Genomic DNA, 27,987 nt, shown 5'->3' with positions numbered 1-27,987 from the left:
AACTAGAAAGGGTGAGTTCAGCAAAGCACCACTTCTCTTTCCTCCAGATCTGCATAGTTCAGGACAACATTTCCTAATTCACAAGGTTAGCCAGGCGAGATCTTCAGGAGTAACCTCCTGTAGGGCCTGGGACACAACCAGTTTGAGAACCAAATACAAGGGGATTTTGCACCCTTCCATGCCTCTTACTTTGGAATTCTCTCCTTGGATCGTCTGAGACATATTGACCTAAACAATTGAACCGCACTGTGATCATCTGAACTTGCTTCAGTTAGTTGCACAGTTTGGGGTCTGCTGTAGACCACGATTTCAGAGCAGAGATTTAAACAAACTACTATGGCTTTGTTAGCATGTCCAATAACTTGGCATATTTTCTCCTGTTGACTGAACTGCACTTGGACTTTCTCCGGATCATCATGGCAGGGTGGGAAAATAGCAAAAGAAAAAGAAAAAAAATGGAATCTATTTTACCATTTGGTTCAAATTCCCCAGGAAATATGTTACATTCTGTCAAACAAAACTAATGTCCATTTATGTAATGAAATGGCCTTCAGGAGAGAGAGAAAAACCCACCTCTCACCGAGGGGTAAGAACCTTTTTTGTTTCACAGAATGTTAAATTCCAGAACAGGATACACCTGATGACTCAGAATCAGGACAACAGATTCTTCCATCATCTTCTCTTCTCATCCTTTGAAACCTGCTTCACTCCATGCTGTCTCACAGTTACTGAGTCATGTGATTTAGGAAAGTTTTAGCATCATCATAATGTGAAAAAACAACCAGCCTTCCCATCCAAAAACAATCCCAACTCAGAAGGGAAAAGACAAGAAGTGGCTTTGCCTATAGATGAAAAATGGGGTTTAAACAAAGAATGATCACATGGTTTTAGATTCATTAAAAAATCTCCTTCTGGGACTGTGACTCTTTTATCTCCAAACCTAGTGGTTTAGGATCAAAGAAATCAAACCACGATTCCTAAGCACGGAGAGCTCAGAACACTGTGTCTTGGGAAACTATGGGAGGTGGAGGGAAAGAATGTGAAGAAGATAAACTCTACACAGCTGAGACAGAAGGAAACACTGCTGGGATAATGGGAAAGGAGGGAATCCCTCCGACACAACCGACTATCTTTGAGTGTCACAGAATTTGCTATAATCAAATACATTTTAAGTGAGAAAATGGTACAAAAAATAAGCGATGTTCAGCACAACCCATGGCAATGTGAGAACAAATGGGAATGAGGGAATCAGTGCCCAAAGGGGAACTTGGTGACTTTAACAATCACGTTGCAGTGGGAGCAAATGACACGCTCCAGGGTTGTTTAGACAAGGAAATGATGGAGCACTGGTGAGATTCTGAGTAAACCTGCTAGACACCCCCAGCTACTATACACACGCTATGTCTCTTCTGCAGGAATAGTTGTGGTTTTACATCAAGCTAGCTAAGGCCATGGGAAATCTGAGTGGAGATAAGGGCCAGGTAATTTTATCACGATGGGAGCTAGTTTAGGTCACTCCTGTCCCCAGAGCTAATGACATTCCTGAAAAGAGGGACAGATGCTCCCACAACATGCAGAATAAAGTTGTTGACAGAATGGAGCAGAGGATTAATCCCAAAGAATGGTGAGCTACAAAAGAGAAAAATGGGCAACCCACCTAGGGGACCCAAGAGACCATGTGAAGCAAATAGTTCAAAGAGCTTTTATGAGGAAATTAGCAAAAATTAGTAAAGAGGAAAAAAAACCTGTTTTCAGCCCTTGATAAAGTTCTTGTGGTGTTTATTTCCCTTGCAAATTCTCTGATGATAAGTAAGGGCTGAGTTCTGAGACAAGCTTTCCCACACTCAGAGCATCTGTAGTGTCTCTAGGCTGTGTGGACACTCTGATGTCTAATAAGGTCTGAGCTGCGAGTGAAGTTTTTCCCACACTCACAGCACTCATAAGGTCTGGCTCCTACATGAATCCTCTGATGTCTCATAAGGTCTGAGCTCCGAGCAAAGCTTTTCCCGCACTCAAAGCACTCATAGGGTCTCTATCCTGTGTGGATCCTCTGATGTGCAATGAGGTCTGAGCTCTGAGTGAAGTTTTTCCCACACTCACAGCATTCATAAGGGCTGTCTCCCATGTGGATTCGCTGATGTTTCCTAAGCTTTGAGCTCTCAATGAATTTTTTCCCGCACTCGCAGCACCCATAAGGTCTCTCCCCTGTGTGTATTCTCTCATGTGTAATAAGGCTTGAGCGCCAAATGAAGCTTTTCCCGCACTTGCTGCATTTATAGGGTCTCTCTCCTGTGTGGATCCTCTGATGTGCACTGAGGTTTGAGCTGCGAGTGAAGTTTTTCCCGCACTCCCAGCACTCATAGAGTCTCTCTCCTGTGTGGATCCTCTGATGTGCAATGAGGTCTGAGCTCTGAGTGAAGTTTTTCCCACACTCGCAGCATTCATAAGGACTGTCTCCCATGTGGATTCGCTGATGTTTTCTAAGCTTTGAGCTCTCAATGAATTTTTTCCCGCACTCGCAGCACCCATAAGGTCTCTCCCCTGTGTGTATTCTCTCATGTGTAATAAGGCTTGAGCGCCAAATGAAGCTTTTCCCACACTTGCTGCATTCATAGGGCCTCTCTCCTGTGTGGATCCTCTGATGTGCACTGAGGTTTGAGCTGCGAGTGAAGTTTTTCCCGCACTCCCAACACTCATAAGGTCTCTCCCCTGTGTGGATTCTCTGATGTTTAATAAGGTCAGAGCGTCTCCTGAAGCTTTTCCCACACTCACTGCATGGGTTATTTCTCCCTCTTGTGTGGATTTTGTGCTGGGCTGTGGTTTCCTCAAGGTACTTGTGAGGTCTCCAAAAATGAATGGAGCTCTTTGTTTTCTCCCTTGGCTTGTTTCCCTGCCTCCTCTCTGGCCTGTGCTGATTCTCACGACCTTCTCTCTGCCCATGACTCCGGGACGCATCCTCCTGAGGTACCACTGGCAGCAACGCCCTGCGTGGCTCCATTTGCTCAGCATCTTCCTGAGGAGGTTTCTTCTCCTCGTCCTCACTCACCAGCCCAGCACCTGCTGCGACAGAGAGAGACGCCTCAGAAACAGGGATGGAAAAGGGGAGAGCAAACCAAAACAAGTGCTGGAGAGATGGAAATTAATCAGGAACTGAATTTCCCCAAAGTCTTTCCCACGGGACAGGAGGGGATCAATCCTTCCTGTAATCCCATTGAAACAGGGGGAAGGGAGGCCAAGGAGGGAGCTACTGCCAGGTGTCACTCAGGATGGGTAGGAAGTCAGGAGCGACATCTGCCCTGAGGATACAAACCTGCTGGGGACAATCCTGAACTTGGAGAACTCACAAGGTCTCTGTCGGGAATCCCAGCTGTGTCCTTCAGACACGGACAGGTTTTGAATTGATTTCATGATTCCTCACCTGTGTATGCACCCCTGAGGCTCTCTGTCTCCTCTGAATCAGAGATCTCTGGGACCCCCGGCTCATCCTCTTGTTTCAGATGGGAGATCGCATCAGATTTGAAAACTGGGAACTCTGCAGAGGGAAAAGAAATCCAGTGGGTTCGTGGGAGATTTGTCACACACAAAAATTTGTTTATTTTAACCCCAGCCCATTCGGAAGTTGAAATATGCTGGGGCCAGCTCCCCAGAGGCTCAAACGTGTCGGAGGCTCTGCTGAAAGAGGGATTTAACTAACTCCATCTCTGCTGGGAAAACACACCACCCGACAATCCTCCTCAAAGGGGGGCCTAGAACACAGAGACTGTAACTCCACAGCCTAGAAGGGGAAGATGGCAGCAGGCAAGGAAACCTCCTGCTTCATTCTGAGAAAGAGAAATAGAGTTGCAGGGAAGCTGGGAACAGCGAGCATGGGTTGGTGGGAGTCAGCAGACTAAGCAATAGGAGGGAGTGAGCACGGTATCTCAGGAACATTAGATGTCAGGAAAGCACATCTTGAGGAATGAGGCATGGGCGGCAGGTATCACAGGGCAGGGGAGGCTGAACCCACAGTCTGCCCCCAGGCTTCCTCCTCTGGGGCTCTTCCCCTGTGGCCCAGGCCCTGGGCTGGGGCAAGGCGGGGCCCAGGCTGCAGGCAGAGACTCCGGGGAGCTGGAGCCAGTGCATGTCGGTGCCTCTGGGATTCGGCAGAGGAAAGGGGAAGGATCTCAGGCAGAAGGGGCGGGCTGGGCTGGGGGGCTCTAGCAAAGGACTCTAGCAAGTCAGACAAAATGGGAGGGAGTCTGGAAATCCCCCAGGGTCTGGAGAAGGCTGGGGAATTAGATGCTATAATTCAGGAGCATCAGACTCTAGTTCCTCTGGAAAAGGAGAATATAAAAAATATTCATGATTAGGGGTCTGCATGATTAGGGGTCTGGAACACATGACTTATGAGGAGAGGCTGAGGGAACTGGGATTGTTTAGTCTGCAGAAGAGAAGAATGAGAGGGGATTTGATAGCTGCTTTCAACTACCTGAGAGGTGGTTCCAGAGAGGATGGTTCTAGACTATTCTCAGTGGTGGAAGAGGACAGGACAAGGAGTAATGGTCTCAAGTTGCAGTGGGGGAAGTTTAGGTTGGATATTAGGAAAAACTTCTTCACTAGGAGGGTGGTGAAACACTGGAATGCATTACCTAGGGAGGTGGTAGAATCTCCTTCCTTAGAAGTTTTTAAGGTCAGGCTTGACAAAGCCCTGGCTGGGATGATTTAATTGGGGATTGGTCCTGCTTTGAGCAGGGGGTTGGACTAGATGACCTCCTGAGGTACCTTCCAACCCTGATATTCTATGATTCTATGATCTGTATGATGGGATGGATAAATATCCATCCCATGGAAAAGGAGAATTTGAACAATATTAATGATCTGGATGATGGGATGGATTGCCCCCTCAGCAAGTTCACGGATGACACGGTAGATACACTGGAGGGGAAGGATAGGGTCCAGAGTGACCTAGGCAATTGGAGGATTAGGCCAAAAGAAATCTGATGAGGTTCAACAAGGACAAGTGCAGAGTCCTGCACTTAGGATGGAAGAATCCCATGCACCGCTACAGGCTGGGGACTGACTGGCTAAGCAGCAGTTCTGCAGAAAAGGACCTAGGGGTTACAGTGGACCAGAAGCTGGATATGAATCAGCAGTGTGCCCTTGTTGCCAAGAAGGCTAATGGCATATTGGGCTGTATTAGTAGGAGCATTGCCAGCAGATTGAAGGAAGTGATTATTCCCCTCTATTCAGCACTGGTGAGGCCACATCTGGAGTATTGCGTCCAGTTTTGGGCTCCCCACTACAGAAGGGATGTGGACACATTGGAGAGCATCCAGCGGATAGCAACGAAAATGATTAGGAGACTGGAACACATGACTTACGAGGAGAGGCTGAGGGAACTGGGATTATTTAATCTGCAGAAGAGAAGATTGAGGGGGGATTTGATAGCTGCCTTCAACCACCTGAAGGGGGGGTCCCAAAGAGGATGGAACTAGGCTGTTCTCAGTGGTAGCAGATGACTGAACAAGGAATAATGATCTCAAGTTGCAGTGGGAGAGGTCTAGATTGGATATTAGGAAACACTATTTCCCTAGGGAGGTGGCGAAGCACTGGAATGGGTTACCTAGTAAGGTGAAGGAATCTCCATCCTTAGAGGTTTTTAAGGCCCGGCTTACAAAGCTCTGACTGGGATGATTTAGTTGGGTTTGGTCCTGCTTTGAGCAGGGCTTGGACTGGATACCTCCTGAGGTCCCTTCCAACCCTAATCTTCTATGATTCTAATAGGAATTGGGCCATGTGACATCAGGCGGGACTGACTCAAAGAGCCAAGAGAGATGCTGCAGATAGGGAGGAGGAAGGACAATCTTCTGCATCCCCAGAGTCACTCGCAACCTAGAACATGGCCAAGATAGCCCACTTTTCGCAGGGAAGGGGTCATCTTGTGGCTGGGAGGAATGGAAGGCCTGAGAAATGGTGGCTAGGAACACAGTAGGCAAGGAAGAGGCAAGTGTGGTGGTGGGTGGGCACTCAGCAATGGAGAAAGAAGAGTGAAAACAATAATATTTGAAAATGTAGATAAAATAAAGTGAAATGGGACAATAAGAAGAATGGGGCGCAGCCCCTAAATCAGTGAGGGCTCTGTAGGGACTCTGTATTAATGGGGTAGGATCCTGGCAGCTCCAGATCCCCCCAGACCTCCCCTGCACTCACTCCCAACGAACAGCCCCTCTCCCTTTCCCATGTGTCCCGTAATCCTATATCTAGGGCCCTACCAAATTCATGGTTCATTTTCGTAAATTTCACAGTCTGAGCATTTTAAAAACCTTGATTTCCCCTGTGTCAGATATTGAAATCTTAAATTTCATGGTGTTGTAACCATAGGGGTCCTGACCCAAAAGAGCATCATGGGTGGGGTGTCCCAAGGCTATTGTAGTGAGCCCACAGTATTGCAACCCTTACTTCTGTGCTGCCTTCAGAGCTGGGTGCCTGGCCAGCAACTACTTCTCTCTAGCTGCCCAGTTCTAGAGCCCCCCTACAATACCCAGATTTCACAGGGGAGACGGGATTTCACCGTACGTGACATATTTTTCATGGCCGTGAATTTGGTAGGGCCCTCCCCTGTAGCTCCAAACCCCTGAGATGGGAGTTGGAGCTGCTCTGTAATATTGTTGAATACTGTACATTGACCTGGCTATTGGGACAACTACTGTATGCATATGCTGGTTCAATGTAATGGGGGGGGGGGGGCTGTATGGAAAACAAGCAGGAAGAGAAGAATAATGGCTCAAAATTAGCCACCCTTTGGCAAACACTTGAAAATTGTTATGAGACAATGCAGGAATTATCAGCATTGCCTGTTCTACCTCCCAGCTCCAGCTAACTTGCAGAACTGGGTTAGATGAGCAGGGCCAAACTGGAGCGGGGTAAAAAGGAAGTCCATCTCAAGTAGTTGGAAAGGGGAAAGAGACAGAGACACGGGGGGGGGGCAATGGGGTGTCTGAAGAAGTTACATCTGCTCTCACGGATCCACAGGGTCTGGTCTATGTTTCAGCCTAGTTTAGTCTAGAGCAGCAAAAGTTAAGGCAGGGTCCGTACTGGCCAGGCCAGTGCAAGGAGCCAGCAAGTTGGTTTGGAATCCATGTTAGTCTCTCTGACAGTGCCAGGAGAGAGCCCAGTTGCCTGCCCCCTTTCCTCTTTCTTCTCCAGCTCAGCCCATTACTCTGCTTCCCTGCTGAGAGGAGGGGGCGGGGGATTCTCTTTCCTCGCACTTGGTTGTTGCCATGTAGAAATGTCCTGGCCATGGGAGGTGACTTGGTCTCTTTGGATTCTGCATTGATCTGGGTAAGCTTCAGCGTGACCTTTAATGACCCATTCGGCGCACCCCAGCCAGCTACCTGATGCAAACAACTCAAATCTCCAGTCCTGCCCCAAGAGCAGAGCGATATTTTTTTCACCCCAGGTAGCAATGCAAAGTTGTCATAAAAATAAAGGGAAGGGTAACCACCTTTGTGTCCACAGTGCTATAAAATCCCTCCTGGCCAGAGGCAAAACCCTTCCACCTGTAAAAGAAGAAGCTTTAAGAAGCTAAGATAACCTCGCTGGCACCTGACCAAAATGACCAATTAGGAGACAAGATACTTTCAAAGCTGGAGGAGGGAGAAACAAAGGGTCTGTCTGTCTGTGTGATGCTTTTGCCGGGAACAGATCAGAATGCAGTCTCAGAACTTCTGTTAGTTAGTTAGTAAGTAATCTAGCTAGAAATGCGTTAGATTTCCTTTTGTTTAATGGCTGGTAAAATAAGCCGTGCTGGAGGGAATGTGTATTCCTGTTTTTGTGTCTTTTTGTGACTTAAGGTTTTGCCTAGAGGGAATCTCTATGTTTTAAATATGATTACCCTTAAGGTATTTACCATCCTGATTTTACAGGGGTGATTCTTTTACCTTTTCTTTAATTAAAATTCTTCTTTTAAGAACCTGATTGATTTTTCATTGTTCTTAAGATCGAAGGGTTTGGGTCTGTGTTCACCTGTACAAATTGGCGAGGATTTTTATCAAGCCTTCCCAGGAAAGGGGGTGTAGGGTTTGGGGGGTATTTTGGGGAAGACGTCTCCAAGTGGAATCTTTCCCTGTTCTTTGTTTAACACGCTTGGTGGTGGCAGCATAGGGTTCAAGGACAAGGCAAAGTTTGTACCTTGAGGAAGTTTTTAACCTAAGCTGGTAAGAATAAGCTTAGGGGGTCTTTCATGCAGGTCCCCACATCTGTACCCTAGAGTTCAGAGTGGGGAAGGAACCTTGACAAAAGTACACAGGGAAACTGAGGCAGACATCAGCATCATAAAACTATCACCCCAATTCCCACTGGGTCACACCTGCCTAGCTGACCACCAGGGTAAGACAAGCAGGCGTGAAGATTGTTATTTTTAAATCCTTTTTTCTCTTACCCTTGATTTCTACTGCAAAATAGACATGACTTTGGCGTGAAGAAAGCTGATTTGTTACTGTACACAAATGATTGCAGACTGACGAAGGTGTCTGTACTCAGGCTGGATTCATCTGTCGGGTATTGTAGCCCAGGGCCTGGCCTAGGAACAGGAGACTTGCAGAATTCCACTCCAGGAGAGAGAAAGGCACAAGGCCTGACTGGGGTGGGGGTCTCAAAGAGCTGAGGAAGGGGATGGAGATTCAGCTAGCCCTGTCACTCACTAATACACCCACACCCCTTCCTCCCAGCCCTCTCCATCTCCTGGGACCCCGCAAGCAGTCACTCCTTATATTGGCTCCTCCTTTCCCATGTCTTGCAGCCCTGCTCACTACCAGTTATCCCAAATTTCCTGCTCACCAACCATAGGCACTGACTTCTATTTTTCCCGGTGGGTGCTCCACCCCAAAGCCCCCCGCAACACTCTTCTCCTGGGGCCCCGCCCATACCCCACCTCTTCCCACCTTGCTCCACTCCCTCCCCCAGCCCCCTTCCTTGCCTGTCCTTCATTTGCTCCTCTCAGCCTCCTCCCCCAAGGTCCCCCTGCCCCCCACTGGCTCCTCTCCGCCCTCCCTGGAGCACCTCCCGCCAGCTGCCGAATAGCTGATCTGGGGCCACCCCACAGCTGTGCCTGGCATGTGCTGAGTCCCCCCCGCCCACATTTTTTTCCATGGGTGCTCAAGCCCCAGAGTCTATGTCCCCAACCATTTTGCATCCCACTCTCCCAAGCAGTCCTTGCTCCCACCTCCCACCCACAGGGCCAAAAAGTGCCCCTTGTCTTCCCCTCCTGCATTACTAGCACCCCCATTTCCTGGAGCACCAACCCTGGCCTTTACTTCCACCACCACCAGCACACCTTGGTCTCCCCCTGCCCCCTCCACCACCACGTGCAATTCAAACTGGAGACTGGGAAGCAAAAACACTGAAACAAGCATTAAAAATAAAACTTTACTAGAAACTCATTCTTGCTAAGGTGTTAAAAATAAAAACCTGATATTGCCTTCTCTGTCAGTGGGGTGCTCTGTCCCAGCCCCACTGTGAAGACAGCCACCTGCAAACAGTGAACTGTACGGGGTGGGAAGCTGAAATGGAGTCCATTTTAGCTCAATGGAGTCCCTGGGTGACAAAACCATTTCTCTGAAATACAGCTGAGGGGTCCAGCAATAGGAGGGGGGTTTCTGCAGAGTTCCTTGTGAGTCCCTCATAGTTTATGTGTTTGTATGTAGCCATAAAAGCCTGTATTCAAAGCCAGCGGGAGGCCATAAGGCATGCAGATATTAACATGGTATCCTGCTGATTCCCGCACAAATTTTTCCCCAGCCCCAAGTGCTGCAAACTTTTCCCGTATCAGGCACTCAAGACATAGAGTCACATTTCCCAGAAAGGTATATTTGCCAGGGTGTCCTCAGTAGTGGATCAGCCCACTTCCCATACAGATGTGCTGTTCAGTCACAATAAATTGGCATACTTTGATGGCATACATAGCTGGCTTGCCACCAAAGACATGGAATAAAATCTCTCTTTGCCATTCAGGAACCACAAGAACTGTTGTGTCATCTGTGACGAAGTGGGACTGTTCTTAATGTTTTCTCTGAATATTGTGGGGGTGCCTCAGTTTCCCCTATGCAGTTCTTAAGTATCTAGGTGTTGGGGTAAGGGTGTATGATCGTTGCAGAGCCCTAGAGGGCAGGTGTGTGCAGGGGTCTGGACACAGAGAATGGCCAACACCCTGTTTCCTGGCAACTGATGGCCTGGACCATCGCCCCTGCAAGGTGAGAGCTAAAGGGTAGGAGAACAAAGGAATCTGGTGACCTCCTGGCCCGGGAAAGGGACAAAGAAGAGGAAGGACTGGAGGGAGTTTCAGTTTGGCGCTGGCTGGGGATGAGGAGTGAAGTGCAGACATGGTTGTCTGGCTCACTGCCCCCCAAAATGGACCTACCTGCGGGGTCCTGTTCTCTGTACCTACAAGCTCTGTTTTAGACCACGTTCCTGTCGTCTAATAAACCTCTGTTTTACTGGCTGGCTGAGAGTCACGTCTGACTGTGGAGTTGGGGGGCAGGACCCTCTGGCTTCCCCAGGACCCCGCCTGGGCAGACTGGCTGTGGGAAGCGCACGGAGGGGCAGGGGAGGCTGAATGCTCCGAGGTCAGACCCAGGAAGGTGAAAGCTGTGTGAGCTGTGTGTCTGAAGACAGGCTGCTCACAGAAAGGAGACTTCGCCAGAGTCCTCCCTGGCTGCGTAGGGAGCAGTTCCAGAGCATCGCCGGGGACTCTGTGACAACTAGTGGCAGCGGTGGGATGTACTGCACCCCGTGGATGGCGCTTCCTGCAGTAAGTGATGGGGGAGCAGCAAAACGAAGGGGGACTGACGGGGACCAGGCGTGCTGAAGGCTCAGAGAGGAGCGGTTTCGGGGGGCAGTTAACCCCTGGAGTGTGTGACCAGCGAGAAGGACTCTGCAGTAATGGGGTCCCCCTGGGGACTGTGGTGAGCAGTCTCAGGGGTGGAGGAGCCTGTGGCTTGGCCCTGGGAGAGAGAAGGACTTTTGCAGTAACAGGGTTCCTCTGGGGATTGCAGCAAGCTGTCCCAGCGGCGGTGGAGTCTGCAGCTCGACCCTGGCAAAGAGGAGGTGACCGCGAGAAGGGCTGGCACACTAGGGGTTCTCCCTGGAAACCGTGGGGAGCTGAGAGCACACAGGCCTGTGAGTCCACAGCAACTTGGGAAGAGCGGAGTGATGGCCTGTCACCGTCTCCTTAAGAAGGACATTGTAACCCTGTGCAGAAAGCGAGGGTTACACGTTGGAAAGTTCACCAAAGTACAGTTAATCGTGCAGCTGGAGGAGGATGACCGCTCTAAGGAGCAGATTCCTGACCCCAAATGGGGCTATAGCAGGATCTGGGAGCAGCTGGAGTGGTAGCCAGGCACCCCAAGACTCCTGTCCCCGACCAGACGAGGGTCTTCCCGATCGGGTTCCCCATCAGGGGAATGGACGGGATGGGAGCTGAGTCCGAGAGAGCCAGAGGACTGTGGGAGACAGCGAGAGCCCGAGAAAGAGCTGCAGAAGCAGCAGCAGCATGAACTGGCGGTGGGGGAGGGGAAAGGCCTAGGGGACCTCCCAGGGGTGAGTGGGGATAGACCCCGGGGGGCCAGTTCCGCAGGGAACCTCAAGACTAAATTGCTGCCCCTGGTTAAGGAGGGGGGGATGTGGATGCCACCCCACTGCCTTTGAGCAGGCTGGAGATTTGAACGAAGGGGGACTCTGCAGAAAAGCCCCGGTGTCTAGCTCCCTTGCTGGGTCCCAAGGCCGTAGATTCCGTCAGCCAGATGGGTGGGGAAGTGGACAGGCTCCCACTCCTGACCCCAACCTATATGTCTGTGTGGAGTCACCTGGGGCCAGGCCCCTTGGACTCCCAGTGGGAGCGGAAGGTGATGGTCAATGGGGAGACATTCCTGGGGTGGCGAGATGCTGGGACAGAGAGAACTATTGTCAGGCCCCGGATGGTGCAGCCCCACCAGATGCTGAGGGGCTGTGTGAGCTGGGTGAAGGTCCCAGGGACGAAGCCCCTTGCCCTGCCTATGGCCCAGATCCCTGTGCGGACACAGAAGGGGTCGGGCTGGCTAGTCGTTGGGGTTCTCCAGGATATCGGCTGTGAGACCCTGTTGGGGAGTGACTGTGTCTCTTTGGGACAGGATCCAGGCCCTGCTCCTGTAACGGCCAGGGGTTTGAATTTGAATCCAGAGAACCAATTGGCTAAGATGGAAATTGTCAGTGAAAATGCAAATGACCTGGCTGGCAGGGGGGAGGAGCGGCTAGGCTCAGGATACCTGCCTACCTGTAACCAGACTCGTGGGGCTGGGTGGGACAGAGAGATGCTCCCCACCCCCTTGCACACTGAGATGAGGCTCCTGCTGGCTCTGATGCTGTAAGGAGAGCAGAGAGCTCGCTGCCTGCCCCCACTGGAACAGCAAGGGCAGCGCTGAGCAAGGGGGAAGATAAGACCCCAGCTGAATGGGGGGACCCACAGGCAGGGCAGGTCAGCTGCCAACCAGGTTTGCCTTGTCCAGAGGTGCTGCTGGGAAGTGAGTCCACGGCAAGGATGGAGCTACCAGGGACAGGGCTCAGCGGGGCTGTGACCCCAGGCCCAGCCAGCGAGAGGAAAGACTGGGTAGCTGAGTCTGCAGAGCAGAACAGCTGGGTAGTTAATCTCTCGAGGATGCAGGGGATGGCAGGTCTACTCTCATCTCTAGACACTTTGGATATGACTTGTAGTCTCTCAGTGAATTTAACATCTAGTTCCTTTTGGAAGCAGAGGTTGGTAAGGGAAGGACAACAGAACTTTGAGAGCACACCTTGTAAAAGGGAACCTGAGAAGGGTAGCTGCGATTTGCTGGAAGTAGCTCAGGGTAGTGAGAAGAAGCAGCAGTTTATCTGTTGGGAGTGGCAAGGTGCTTGGTAAGGAAAGTTTGGATGAGCCTAGGCAGCCTTGTGAGCTGATGGCTGTGTCTAGTCAGCAGGGTGGGAAGGCGAGGAGGGTGGAAGATGAGTGTCCCTGGACCTTACCTGTTAGCTGGGTGGAGAATTGGGACAGTGAAGGAAACGTGCCTGTGACTGTCAGGGGTATTGACTTGCCTGTGGAGGGAGCTACCCTGATCTCCAAGCAGTTGTCTGTGAACAGCCTTGTGTGCTGGGACCAGCGGAATGAGATCCCAAGCTGGGTGTCTGGGAAAGGAGAATGTGTCTCCGGCTCTTCTTTGTCTGTGGAGCAGACAGAAGGGCCCTTTCAGCCTGTGATGGTTGAGAATAGTGCAGTTGTCTCAGAGTTGGTTCTGGATTCAACTAAAGCCTGGGAAGGGAAGGGTCCTAAGTTTGTGTCTGCTCGGGAGAATGGCCCTGTAACTAGGTTGCATTCAGTTAGTGTCCTAGCAAAATCCCAGAGACCAGATAATTCTGGTGCTTATATTTTGCCTGTTGCTAGTGTGTTGCTGGGAAAGGGTGTAGCAACTCTGTCTAATCAGGGTGAGATCCTAGCCAGGGCACAAGGAGAGCAGAAAGGTGATTTGATTGTGTTACCTACTGAGGGTGTGGAAACCTGTCGCAAGAAGGAAAAGATTCCTGAACTTGTGTGTGGCAAAGGGAAGGAGAATGCTTCTAGCCTTTTATCTAGGAAGTCTGTAAGTTTGCCTGAAAGGGGATTGTGTAGGAATCCACCTGATAGGCCAGAGGTAATTCTGGATGTAAGTGAGTCCCAGAAAGAGTCTGTTGTTGCTCAGGAAAGTGTTCCTCTAGAGCAAGCCCTAGGTGAAGAGGTTAAGGGCAGAATTTCTGTGAAGAGTGAATTGTTACGTAGAAAATCCCCTAGGGAAAGGAATCCCCATGGTAGTCTTTGCAAGCAGTTTACTGCAACTGAGCAGTGCCAGAGGGCTCTCTGTGCGTTGAAGAAGGCTCTAATACAGGGCCCAGTAAATCTGGTAAACCCAGACTTTGCCAAGGCCTTTATAGTGTTCACTGACATCTCAGACACAGGGCGGGGTGTGGGGCTGATGCAAGCCAATGCTAGGGAATGGGAGAGATGCTGGGGCAGGCATGGAAACGTTGGTGGGGTCGAACTTCCCCAGGTCACTGGCTAAAGTGACCTTACTCAGTTCGGTCTTGAAGGAGGGAGAGATGTGACGAAGTGGGACTGTTCTTAATGTTTTCTCTGAATATTGTGGGGGTGCCTCAGTTTCCCCTATGCAGTTCTTAAGTATCTAGGTGGTGGGATAAGGGTGTATGATCATTGCAGAGCCCTAAAGGGCAGGTGTGTGCAGGGGTCTGGACACAGAGAAGGGCCGACACCCTATTTCCTGACAACTGATGGCCTGGCCCTTCCCCCCTGCAAGGTGAGAGCTAAAGGGTTGGAGAACAAAGGAATCAGGTGACCTCCTGGCCCGGGAAAGGGACAAAGCCCAGAGGAGGAGGTGCTGGAGAGAGTTTCAGTTTGGCGCTGACTGGGGACGAGGAGTGAAGTGCAGACGGAGTTGTCTGGCTCACTGCCCCCCAAAATGGACACAGCTGAGGGGTCCTGTTCTCTGAACCTACAAGCTCTGTTTTAGACCACATTCCTGTCGTCTAATAAACCTCTGTTTTAATGGCTAGCTGAGAGTCACACCTGACTGCGGAGTTGGGGGGCAGGACCCTCTGGCTTCCCCAGGACCCCACTTGGGCGGACTGGCTGTGGGAAGCGCACGGAGGGGCAGAGGATGCTGAATGCTCTGAGGTCAGACCCAGGAAGGTGGAAGCCGGGTGAGCTGTGTGTCCTGCAGACAGGCTGCTCCCAGAGAGGAGACTTCCCCAGAGTCCTGACTGGCTTCGTGGGGAGCAGTTCCAGAGCATCGCCCAGGGACTCCAAGACATCCTCCAAAATGTACAATGCTTGAAATGATAGAGAAGGCCTCTGGAGTAGGTCATGGCCATCCCCCTTCCCCCAGAGCCCCAAATGTTCTGCAATTTTAAGCAAAATTGTTATTTTAAAGTTACCATTCTCTGTATGTTCTTTTCATTGCAATTAACCCAGTAGTGTCCATGGAGTTTCTGGGATCTGCAGCATTCCTCTCACACTATACTGAAGGTCAGTTTTACAAAATATTCAATTCTTCTTTCAGATTCCACCAGTATTTTTTTTTTCTGAGCTTTTGCACTGAGCCGTTTTGGAATCACTGAGACAATAATGTTTTGTTTTTTGTCTGCTTGCAGGCAGTTCGACCTGTCCTGTCTGTCATACGTCAGCAGCGCGTGAACACTCCAGCAGAAACTTGGGTCTTTGTACCATCACAGACCTGTCCCAGAGGTAGTGTGTCCACAATGAACTTATGGTTGACATCCTGGAGAGGGCCAACAACCATGTGCAATACCAAAGAGGGAAGGATTCATGGCAAATGGAAAGGCACAGGCAGGCTTCAGCGCTGGCGGACAGGGTTCCAGCATGCAGCACAGCTACAGACTAGGGACCGAATGGCTAGGCAGCAGTTCTGCAGAAAAGGACCTAGGGGTGACAGTGGACGAGAAGCTGGATATGAGTCAGCAGTGTGCCCTTGTTGCCAAGAAGGCCAATGGCATTTTGGGATGTATAAGTAGGGGCATAGCGAGCAGATCGAGGGACGTGATCGTTCCCCTCTATTCGACATTGGTGAGGCCTCATCTGGAGTACTGTGTCCAGTTTTGGGCCCCACACTTCAAGAAGGATGTGGATAAATTGGAGAGAGTCCAGCGAAGGGCAACAAAAATGATTAGGGGACTGGAACACATGAGTTATGAGGAGAGGCTGAGGGAGCTGGGATTGTTTAGCCTGCAGAAGAGAAGAATGAGGGGGGATTTGATAGCTGCTTTCAACTACCTGAAAGGGGGTTCCAAAGAGGATGGCTCTAGACTGTTCTCAATGGTAGCAGATGACAGAACGAGGAGTAATGGTCTCAAGTTGCAGTGGGGGAGGTTTAGATTGGATATTAGGAAAAACTTTTTCACTAAGAGGGTGGTGAAACACTGGAATGCGTTACCTAGGGAGGTGGTAGAATCTCCTTCCTTAGAGGTTTTTAAGGTCAGGCTTGACAAAGCCCTGGCTGGGATGATTTAACTGGGAATTGGTCCTGCTTTGAGCAGGGGGTTGGACTAGATGACCTTCTGGGGTCCCTTCCAACCCTGATATTCTATGATTCTATGATTCTATAAGAACAGCCACACTGGGTCACACCAAAGGTCCATCTAGCCCAGTGTCCTGTCTTCCAACAGTGGCCAATGCCAGGTGCTTCAGAAGGAATGAACAGAACAGGTCATCATCAAGTGATTCATCCCCAGGTGCCCATTCCCAGCTTCCAGCAAACAGACACTAGGGACACTGTCCCTGACAAATAGCCATTGACAGACCTATCCTCCATGGACTTATCTAATTCTTTTTTGAACCCTGTTATAGTCTTGGCCTTCACAACATCCTCAGGCAAGGAGTTCCACAGGTTGACTGTGCATCGTGTGAAGAAGTACTTCCTTTTGTTTGTTTTAAACCTGCTGCCTATTCATTTCATTTGGTGACCCCTAGTTCTTGTGTTATGAGAGGAGTAAATAACACTTCCTTATTTGATAAGGATAATATCAGGAGGACCAAATCGCACCTGGAGCTGCAGCTAGCCAGAGATGTTAAGAGTAACAAGAAGGGTTTCTTCAGGTATGTTGGCAACAGGAAGAAAGCCAAGGAAAGTGTGGGCCCCTTACTGAATGAGGGAGGCAACCTAGTGACAGAGGATGTGGAAAAAGCTAACGTGCTCAATGCTTTTTTTGCCTCTGTCTTCACGAACAAGGTCAGCTCCCAGACTGCTGCGCTGGGCATCACAAAATGGGGAAGAGATGGCCAGCCCTCTGTGGAGATAGAGGTGGTTAGGGACTATTTAGAAAAGCTGGACGTGCACAAGTCCATGGGGCCGGACGAGTTGCATCCGAGAGTGCTGAAGGAACTGGCGGCTGTGATTGCAGAGCCATTGGCCATTATCTTTGAAAACTCGTGGCAAACCGGGGAAGTCCCGGATGACTGGAAAAAAGCTAATGTAGTGCCAATCTTTAAAAAAGGGAAGAAGGAGGATCCTGGGAACTACAGGCCAGTCAGCCTCACCTCAGTCCCCGGAAAAATCATGGAGCAGGTCCTCAAAGAATCAATCCTGAAGCACTTGCATGAGAGGAAAGTGATCAGGAACAGCCAGCATGGATTCACCAAGGGAAGGTCATGCCTGACTAATCTAATCGCCTTTTATGATGAGATTACTGGTTCTGTGGATGAAGGGAAAGCAGTGGATGTATTGTTTCTTGACTTTAGCAAAGCTTTTGACACGGTCTCCCACAGTATTCTTGTCAGCAAGTTAAGGAAGTATGGGCTGGATGAATGCACTATAAGGTGGGTAGAAAGCTGGCTAGATTGTCGGGCTCAACGGGTAGTGATCAATGGCTCCATGTCTAGTTGGCAGCCGGTATCAAGTGGAGTGCCCCAAGGGTCGGTCCTGGGGCCGGTTTTGTTCAATATCTTCATAAATGATCTGGAGGATGGTGTGGATTGCACCCTCAGCAAGTTTGCGGATGACACTAAACTGGGAGGAGTGGTAGATACGCTGGAGGGGAGGGATAGGATACAGAAGGACCTAGACAAATTGGAGGATTGGGCCAAAAGAAATCTGATGAGGTTCAATAAGGATAAGTGCAGGGTCCTGCACTTAGGATGGAAGAATCCAATGCACCGCTACAGACTAGGGACCGAATGGCTAGGCAGCAGTTCTGCGGAAAAGGACCTAGGGATGACAGTGGACGAGAAGCTGGATATGAGTCAGCAGTGTGCCCTTGTTGCCAAGAAGGCCAATGGCATTTTGGGATGTATAAGTAGGGGCATAGCGAGCAGATCGAGGGACGTGATCGTTCCCCTCTATTCGACATTGGTGAGGCCTCATCTGGAGTACTGTGTCCAGTTTTGGGTCCCACACTTCAAGAAGGATGTGGATAAATTGGAGAGAGTCCAGCGAAGGGCAACAAAAATGATTAGGGGTCTAGAACACATGAGTTATGAGGAGAGGCTGAGGGAGCTGGGATTGTTTAGCCTGCAGAAGAGAAGAATGAGGGGGGATTTGATAGCTGCTTTCAACTACCTGAAAGGGGGTTCCAAAGAGGATGGCTCTAGACTGTTCTCAATGGTAGCAGATGACAGAACGAGGAGTAATGGTCTCAAGTTGCAGTGGGGGAGGTTTAGATTGGATATTAGGAAAAACTTTTTCACTAAGAGGGTGGTGAAACACTGGAATGCGTTACCTAGGGAGGTGGTAGAATTTCCTTCCTTAGAGGTTTTTAAGGTCAGGCTTGACTAAGCCCTGGCTGGGATGATTTAACTGGGAATTGGTCCTGCTTCGAGCGGGGGGTTGGACTAGATGACCTTCTGGGGTCCTTTCCAACCCTGATATTCTATGATTCTATGAATCCTTACCCAGTGAGGTCACATTCTGATGGTTCTCCTGCATGACGTCTCTGCAGAGGGCTCTCTGAGCGGGGTCCAGCAGAGCCCACTCTTCCCTGGTGAAATACACAGCCACCTCCTCGAAGGTCACCGGCCCCTGAAAGAGCAAGAGTCCCACACTCAGGACCTGCTGCCCCACTCACAGCCCCACTATTCATAAGTAGCAGGGCCAATCAAATGGATACAGAGTCAGCAGAGCCCCACCCACAACCCGCTCAGAGCACCCAGGAAGCATAGAGATAGAGCAAGCCCCTCATCCTTCCCAGCAGATAAAGGGAGCAAGGTCTTCACTTTCATCAGACATGGACTTACCAGAGGCTGATACAAGAGATGGAGCCCCAAGCAGGGTCCAGGGACGTTCCCGGATAGGAAGCCCAACACCTTCCCCATTTCCAGCAGCTAGATGTCAGGGGATGGGGCATCTCCCCTAAGTCCCTCTGCTGGGTGTCCCCTTCATGTCATAACAATCTCTGGTTAGTGGGTTCACCCTCCAGCACTGATAGTCTGGGAAGTTTTGCCAGCCCAGGCCAGTTTGTTTCCTCTTCCACAAATAGGGGAATTTCCACACCCAACCCCCATGCCTCTATTCCTAGAATCAAGACCCCAGATTTATCAAGTCCCAGCAGGTTCATCGCACCTTGTCCCCCTCCCTTTCTCCACCCTGTGCACTTCCTGCACCCTCCCACCCTTAGATCAAACTCCCACTTCCTGTGTATTCACTGTCCCTCTGGCTCCTGCAAGAACCCCCCAGCATCCCTACCTGAGCCAGCTCTGCCATGCCCATTTCCCTTTGCCGGGCAGGCTGGGAGAATCTGGAGTGACCCAGGGATGTTATTCTGCAGCCTGTCAGGGGGAGAAGGGTTATTGGGGGGGATTTCAGAACAGACTTTAGGTCATTTCACGTCACGAGTCTCACTGGCCCTTTCTCTGCAGACTCTCACGCTGGGAAAGCACTCTGTCACTGCAGCGCAGACCCATCCCCTCCCACCAGGACTAAACCCTCTGAGACCCTTTAAACCTGACATGGTTCCAAAGGATGGCACATTCCCCCAGCAGAGGAGGAACTCCACAGAGCTAGGGACCAGGCCAAATCTGTCCAGTGCTGAGACAGGAACTGGATCTGAGCAGGTTTCAGAGTCTGTGGCCTCTCTCCCCACTTATTCCTCCTTGGTTTTTCTTTCCCCTCCTGACTCAGAGACTTGGTTATTGTCTATTCCTGGAGGCCTTCCCTATCCTGCAAGAACTAATGCCATTTCGGCTTGACACTCTGCCTCATCGCTATCGCTACTAAACACCGGTGGGGTGTCAGTCTCTCGGGCTGCGATACAGACAGAGCAGCGAAAGAGTTACTGTGCCCAGCTTCAGGCTGTCTAATATCTAAGCCCCTTCGTTTTCAGTTTAAACCAATTTTTCCAGAAAAATAAAGTATTATTCAGTTTTTTCTGATTGTCACCTTACTTTTGTATCTTTCAAATACACAAAAAATAACTTGTTTAGCTAGGAAAATACAATCCATTACGTGAGATAGATGCATTAGGAGAATACATTAGTCTGCGTGTATACACAAAGCTGCCAGTTGAAGAAAAGCTCTGTCTTAGTCTAGAAGACACACACAACAAACAAACAGGCACGCATGCAAGCACTGAAGTGCGCGCGCATCTGAACGTACTGATGAATCTATGTGCCCATCGTGTACACATTTCAAGCTGTTAGCAGATAATGGTTTAAAGATTTCACACACTAAAATGGGAAGAAAACGAAAATCTGTCTCAGAATATGTTTCAGAACACAAGGAAGTATTCAAAAGTTTTTAAAAAAACAAACCCAGGAGAAAAGGATGAAGCTGAGTGTATGCACTGCAAATGGTGTGGCCCAGTTATTAAATGTCAATATTTATAGGCTAATAGTTGTAAGTCTGCCCAGTAACCTGTTCATTCAAATGAAAAGTTCTATTTGGGGATTAGATTGTTTTCTTAAACTCAAAGGTAGTGTTATGTTTTGAGTTCTGTTTTAGTTCTGCAGCAAACCACATTGATGAAAGGAATTCAAAGCATTCATCTGCTGAATGCTTCCTCTCCCCCCCATATCAAAATAAACCCCTAATATTTACCCAGGAAAATTAATCGTTTTTTGCACTGATTCTCTCCTGTTCTCATTGTTGGGGTAATAAACACTGATCAATTCCACAGAAAAATTAAATCAAATACAAACTGAAAAGAAAGGGCCCTACTAATATCACAGCTGGGATTCCGAATGATTAAGAATGTGGCTTGCATTGAAATCAATATTTCCCAGGGTTGGGCCATATCTGCTCCAGCTGCTAGCTGCTGAATTCAGATTTCCTTCATATAAAAAGTAACACTCTCTTCCCCTTCATAGCCAATACGGATACAAAATCATGAAGAATCCTGTGCAACGTTTCTCAGCTGATGCGTTGCAACACCCAGAGGTTCATGACAAGCAGTCAGATGGGCCGTGAGATACTGACAGATTTACTATGATCTTAAGCAAAGAAAATCTCACTCCCCCACTTCCTGCACTTTTAGCCCTCAAGGACAACTACTTTCTGGCAGCCTCTTGAAGTGCAGACATGCAAGTTGTATAGGGTCAGGCTTGACACGTGTTTTATTCTCACATCATTGTAAATGTCAGGAGATCCCGGGGAGGGATTTCAAATAAGGGGTCACTAAAGTGTGAGAAACGCCAACATGCACTACATCAGCTCCATCTTTGTTCCAAACGAATATTCAAAGCCAGTCTGTATGCAGTAAACCAGCCTGTGATACTAGTGGCAAGATTGTTGGTCAGAGGAGTGCAGGGGGACCTGGGCCCCATTCCACCAGGTCCCAGCCCAGGGCCCTGTGTAGTTGAACCCCTAAACAGTGGAAATGGGTGTCCCTCCCAGCAGAGGGAGTCAAGATCAGATTTCCTGGGCTACTTCCTACTAAAGTCTCCACTGGCTGGCATGTCACTGATCTGGCCCTTCAGGCAGGCAAACCGAGCTCCTGCCTCTTCAACGGAGCCAGGCTCCCTTCTTTTCTCCCCCTCTCCAGGCCTGGCACTGGCTGCAGGGAAAGCGGGATGGGGCTAGCTGAACCCACAGGTTTTCTTTCACCCCTGCTGTGCCAGATGGCAGTTTCTCTGCTCCTTCGCACAGCCCCATGCCTCAGATAGAGTCAGTCCATACAGGGTACAGCTGGGCTCCACCCCTCCTCATGCCTGAGACTCTGCTGCCCACATCTGACCATTTTCAGTCACTCATGGAAGCTTTCAGACTCCTCAGGGTCGGGATATTTTGTCCTTGTCCCATCCTATTTCACACCGTTCAGGTTGGTGTTCCTTTCCCCAAAGGGAAACACACCCCTGAGATCTGGATTCACTGCGAATCCCCATCAGATGTCACAGCAGGAGTGACTCAGTCTCGGGGCTCCCCTGCTTTACATTGTGCAGCTGGAAGCTGTGGAACATTGGGACTGGAGGCCGTGATGCCATGTCCCTAACCTGTTTATTGCTCTGAAATGTCCCCGTGGCCCATCATAGAATATCAGGGTTAGAAGGGACCTCAGGAGGTCATCTAGTCCAACCCCCTGCTCAAAGCAGGGCCAATCCCCAATTAAATCATCCCAGCCAGGGCTTTGTCAAGCCTGACCTTAAAAACTTCTAAGGAAGGAGATTCCACCACCTCCCTCGGTAACGCATTCCAGTGTTTCACCAACCTCCTAGTGAAAAAGTTTTTCCGAATATCCAACCTAAACTTCCCCCACTGCAACTTGAGACCATTACTCCTTGTTCTGTCATCAGCTCCCACTGAGAACAGTCTAGATCCATTCTCTTTGGAACCACCTTTCAGGTAGTTGAAAGCAGCTATAAAATTCCCCCCCATTCTTCTCTTCTGCAGACTAAACAAACCCAGTTCCCTCAGCCTCTCCTCATAAGTCATGTGTTCCAGTCCCCTAATCATTTTTGTTGCCCTCCACTGGACTCTTTCCAATTTTTCGACATCCTTCTTGTAGTGTGGGGCCCAAAACTGGACACAGTAGTCCAGATGAGGCCTCACCAATGTCAAATAGAGGGGAACAATCACGTCCCTCGATCTGCTGGCAATGCCCCCACTTATACATCCCAAAATGCCATTGGCCTTCTTGGCAACAAGGGCACATTATTGACTCATATCCAACTTCTCGTCCACTGTAACCCCCAGGTCCTTTTCTGCAGGACTGCTGCCGAGCCATTCAGTCCCTAGTCTGTAGCGGTGCATGGGATTCTTCCGTCCTAAGTGCAGGACTTTGCACTTGTCCTTGTTGAACCTCATCAGATTTCTTTTGGTCCAATCCTCTAATTTGTCTAGGGCCCCTGTATCAGAGACAGACACGTACCTGTGTCGCTCCCCAGCTCCTGTCGCAGCATCTCTAGGGGAAGGAGAGGATGGGAGAGGTGAGAATTCAGGCTCTTGCATTCCTGGGGAGGTTCCCATTGGTTATTAATGTAACCGCTGTTAACTACGAGATGGTGACACAGACCGAGGCTGATAACGCAGCCGCTGCAGACAGAGCCAGCCCCACAGGGCTACTCCCATGGGGAAGGGCGACTCGGAGCTGGGGCTGTGAGACGGAGGGTGGGGTCAGTGACATCACTAGAGTCCCCGACTCCTCCCCAGGGTGGGGGTCTCTCTAACCAGAGGAGACGCCACCCCCAGACTCCAATTCACCTTTGAATCCCAGCAGCACCTCCTGCAGCATGGCACTTTTCAGAGAGAAATCGCTGAGTCTCTTCTCCAGCTCCCCATACCCTGGCTCCAGCTTTGGAAATCTCCCATCCTCCCTGCTAGGGAAAGGAGGAGGGGTGAGAAATTGAGCCCAGCAACCCTTAAATTCCAGCAAACCTAGATCTGAGCTTTGTAGCCTGAGATAGTCATGGTGAGTCACCCGCCCTCAGCCCTGGGCTTGCCATGGGCCCAGAGAGATGGGACACTGGGAAACATTAGGACAAGGAACCAAGACAGGTTCAGGAGCTTTCTCTGGGACGCTCTGGTTCTGCGGGAAGCAGAGCCACCCCCCACACTGGGCTATTCCAGCAACAAGAGGCACCAGCACTGGGATTACGTAGAAAGAGAGGAGACACAGACCAAAGAGTGGGTGTGTCCCACATGCTCAATGTGGACAGAGTCCAGATCTTCAGCAGGGGATGAACATGGACCCTTAAACACCAAAAGCTCTGAGCCCTTCAGCTAAACCAGGTTTCAGAGGAGCAGCCGTGTTAGTCTGTATTCGCAAAAACAAAAGGAGGACTTGTGGCACCTTAGAGACTAACAAATTTATTTGAACATAAGCTTTTGTGAGCTACAGCTCACTTCATCGGTGAGCTGTAGCTCACGAAAGCTCATGCTCAAATAAATTTGTTAGTCTCTAAGGTGCCACAAGTCCTCCTTTTTTTTTCAGTTAAACCAGTAACCCTGGGTTGTCAAACTCATTCGGTATAGAGGGCCATATTGTGCTGTCCGTTATGGTCAGTGGCCCAAGGGCATCAATTTAGGACTCCGTACCCCACCTCCATTCACAGCAGGACACCCACTGCTCATTGGGACCTGCGTGCACAAAGAATGAGCAGAGACTCTGCCCTTTGTATAGGAAATACAATATTAGTTACTGTTACTTATTAAGTCCTTTACTGTCACAAAGTATCACTGTGCGGAGAAATAGCCTCCCTCCCACACACCGCCTTATGGCCCTGCTATTTCTACCTTTTCTCTCCCTTCCTTTCCCATCCTCCTTTCTCTATTTATCTCTTGCTTTCTTGTCCTTGTGTGTCTCCTCTGTTTTTATTTCCCTACAGCAACCCCCTATACCCACCCTTCAAAGGCTTCACTCCCATTTCCACCTACTCAAGGGATCAGCCATGGAATATTGAACTTTGATATTAAAGTGTCATTTCAGCTGACACTCCACAGAGATGAACAGAAGACAAGGGAATTCACACCTCCCGGAGCCGCTGCTCCAGGCTGTTTGCACAATCCAAAAGGCAACACTGTCTCTGTGACCATTTGGGAGGGTTTCTTTGTAACCAGGAGGGCTAGAAAAGTACTTTTAAAACAATGCAAACAGATTCTGCACATTCTGAATATGAGATACGGCCAATAAATACACCAGACAGGCTGGGTCTGGCCCAGGGGCCATATGTCTGACAGCCCTGGTGTAACCTCATTAGCTGACAGAGAGTAACAGACTCTGCCCCTTGCTGAGGCAGCTGCTAAGGGAGACAGAATCACAGAGCCACGTCACACTGCGGGCGGGGGGAGCGCCGTATTCAGTGCAGTAACCAGACCTAACAGACCATGAGGGGAGTGAGACAGAGCCCAGGACTTACCTTCCCCAGGTGCTCTCAGCACCCTAGAGGGAGAGAAAGAAGAGGCAGTCAGAGGACTTGTGCCAGGCTGGGAAAGCCTCCTGCTCTGCAGGAGAATCACCATGGGAGCCTCTGGTATTTAGGGAATTTCAGACACTCATGTGCCATCTCCCGCTCCCTACTAGCAGGGACAGTTGCTCTGAGCAGCCCCAGAAATCCCTGCTGAGAGTTGGCTGCAGGGGCAAGTTTCTCCCCAGGTAGAAAATGTTTCTCTGTCTTGAGAGTCAAATTGCCCCAGTGCTGAGAGCCCCACGAGCCCCCTGGTGTGAGTGGGGCCTTAGGCTGGCTCGGGACCTCTGCATGGGGGAGGAGATTTCACCCTCCAAGTGCAAACGCAGACAGACATTTACAGGAGAGGAGAGAAAAATCTTGGAGTTGCAGCACCCAAACTCCCAGGTCCCATCCCTGGTGCTGCTACAGATTTACTATGTGATTTGGGCAGGGCTCTGCCCCTCCCTCTGCCTCGCTTTCCCCATTTATCCCATAAGGATAATGCCCACGACCCAGCTTTGTACAGTGCTTTGAGGTCTAGAGTGGAGAAGAGCCTACAGCAGTGGTTCTCAGCTTATTACACAGTGTGTTAACTGGGCCACAGGGGCCGGGCGGCAGCAACAGCCTGGACCCCGATGCTGGACCCCCGCTGGGTGGGGCCATCCAGCTGCCCAGCCCGGACTCCTGCCACGTGGCTGCTCCAGACCCTGGGGGACCTGCCAGCAGCCCCAACCCCAGACCCTCACCATGGGTGGTGGGCCAGCTGCCTGACCCGGAACCCGGTGCAGGGCTGCCCTGGAGCTGGCTGCCACCTCCACACCCTGCCACACACAGCAGGCCATCTGCCCCAGACCCAGAGCTTGAGGAGCAAGCTGGTTGCCCTGTAGCTAGCGGGGCCAGCCAGCTGTCCCAGACCTCTGACCCGATGGGGCCAGCCCCGGCCCCAGACTCCTGCCATATGCTCAGTGGCGGGGCAGCCTGGACTCCTCCGCGCCAGGCAGACGGGAACCTGGCGGGACCCAGCCCACGGGCTGCCCTTTAGCACACAGCTGAACTGGGCCTCAGTAGTGCTAGTGAGTGGCGTGCGGCCCACGGGCTGAGAACCGCTGGCCTATAGGAACGGTGTGTATGATCGTTGCAATGACACAGCCTGACCTGCAGGGACTGGCTCAGCGGCGGCTGCCCCTTCTCTCCTCCCCGCTCCCTGAGCAGGGATATCTCCCAGGACAGTCTGCAGATGTCCTCATCCCTTCTCTGGACAACGGCTCTCTCTACCTCTTCTAGCCAGGACAGCAGCCGCTGCTCCTGCTCCTCCAGAAACCCTCGCAGCTCCTGCCACTCCCAGACCATCTTCTGCCTCTCGGCTTCTGTTTGTTTCTGCAAAAGGGAGAGAGCAGCTCGGTAACAAGGGAGAACCATAAATGCACCTCTTGGTAGGTGGGGAAGTTATTTACCAGAACACAGGATCTCTTCCGCTGGGGGAGGGACATATATTTAGGCCAGGAAGGGAGGAGGGCTCAGGGCTGGGGTGAGGAAGGCCTGTTCCCCCCAAAACCTCATCAACTTGCACTGAGCCAAACTCTCCATCCCTGCAGCAGCCCACATTTCATCTCCTTCCTCCCCATCCCCTCCAGGTGCTAGAAAGGCTCCCCGGTCACTGTGACACGCAGACAGCCCGTGGGCAGGGGCTCTGGGCTCACACAGACTGACTCTCTCCTGCCCAGCACCTCCCGCACCCTAAGGGCATCATGTCACCCCCGTGTCGGACCCTGCCCTCTCCCTGGGCTCCAGTGGGGACGGGTCCCTGGATGAGGCTGGCAGGCCGGGCCCTGCATTCACCGTCACTCAGGGCCCCGGGATCCCAGGCGAACCTGGGCCCTGGGCACCTACCAGCAGCTCCTCGCTTTGCTGCTGCTCCTCGGCTTTGGCTGCTTCTCCCTCTTTTCCCAGAGGGGCCCGATGCTCTCGTGGGGGCTCCTGGAAGAAGTGGGGGAGGGGGTTACAAACCGCTGCAAACGGCCTCACAGGCCAGATTTCAGGGCCCATCCCGCCCTGCAGATGCCCGAGCAGAGTCCCTGGGACGCACTGGGACTTTTTCCCCCAGGCCTCGTTCAGCCTCAGCCAGGAAGCTCTGAGGGGCTGGTGAAACGGGGCCCAGGTTTCCCAGGGAAAACACAGGACCCCTTGGAGAGGTGACGGGGTGCAGCCCAACCCCCAGCGCCCAATGTTCCCTGCGCCCACCCAGCTCCCAAGCAACCAACTTCCAGCATTGCCCTCAACTTCCCCTCTCGAACCCTCCCCACCCACAGCCCAGTGCTGGATCTGAACACAGACCCCTCCACCCCCACAACCAAATAGCCCCTAAGCCCAGCTCTGCCACCCCTCCCCCACAATGACACCTCCCCCCAGAGTCCCAGCTCCAAACAACCCCAATCCCCAGCTGTCCCGCCACCCAGCCCGGCTCTGACCCCCCCGATACATCCCCCTCAGCTGCCCCCATCCCCTCGCTCCCGGGCAGCCCCTCTCCGGCCGCGAGTCTCCGCCGCCCGCCCGCCCAGGCCCTGCCCGCGCCGCGCCGCGCCGCCCCCGGCCCCACCGCGCTGCCCCGCGGGCTGCCGGGCTGGAGCCTCCGCGCTGCGCTCCCGGCCCCGGCCATGGCCCCGCTGCAAACACACAAAGGGCCCCTCTGCTTGCAGGGCACAGGCCGGGCGGGGGCTGCGAGGCAGGGGGCGGGAGGACGGAGCCCGGAGCCCGGGGGCGGGCCCGGACCAGACGCAGCTGCTGGCTCCGTGGGACCCGGAGGGTCTCTGCTGGGGGGCCCGACATTAACCCCTCCGTGCCCGGCCGGGGGGGGCTTTCTGCAGCTGGGACCAGCCCCCTGGGCAGCCCGGGGCTCTGCCCGCCCCAGCCGGAGCCCCCCGGTGAGTGAGAGACCCCGGGGGGGGAAGTGACTCTCTGCCCCCGGGAACCGGGGAGAAGCCTCGGAGCTGCCGCCAGGAGCTGCCCCCGGCCCCGCTGGGATGGGGGGGGGGCAGAGACTGGGGCCCGGCGGGGGGGTCCCCTGGGGGGTGTCGGGCAGGGAGGGAAGAAGCCGGAGTTGCAGGGAGCGGGAAGTTCAATGGGAC

General features: G+C 51.6%; 2 protein-coding genes across 2 annotated transcripts in view; one reads left to right on the top strand and one right to left on the bottom strand.

Annotated features, from left to right (window-relative positions):
• LOC140904242 (uncharacterized) overlaps positions 1 to 27,987 on the top strand; it is a 165,802-nt gene that overhangs the window by 113,680 nt on the left and 24,135 nt on the right. The window lies entirely within an intron of this gene.
• Positions 1,763 to 27,132, bottom strand: LOC140904212 (uncharacterized). Its single transcript, XM_078850921.1, has 9 exons — positions 26,753 to 27,132; positions 26,018 to 26,239; positions 24,833 to 24,855; positions 23,178 to 23,293; positions 22,846 to 22,878; positions 19,230 to 19,312; positions 18,440 to 18,566; positions 3,419 to 3,532; positions 1,763 to 3,060 (listed from the first exon to the last, which is right to left on the bottom strand). Exons 1-9 carry the CDS (start codon positions 26,906 to 26,908, stop codon positions 2,033 to 2,035), a joined length of 1,902 nt encoding a protein of 633 aa, XP_078707047.1. The 5' UTR covers positions 26,909 to 27,132; the 3' UTR covers positions 1,763 to 2,032.

This window comes from Lepidochelys kempii, chromosome 28 (assembly GCF_965140285.1).
Source record: "Lepidochelys kempii isolate rLepKem1 chromosome 28, rLepKem1.hap1, whole genome shotgun sequence".
Taxonomy (NCBI): Eukaryota; Metazoa; Chordata; order Testudines; family Cheloniidae; genus Lepidochelys; species Lepidochelys kempii.
This window is presented reverse-complemented; position numbering and strand designations above follow the sequence as displayed.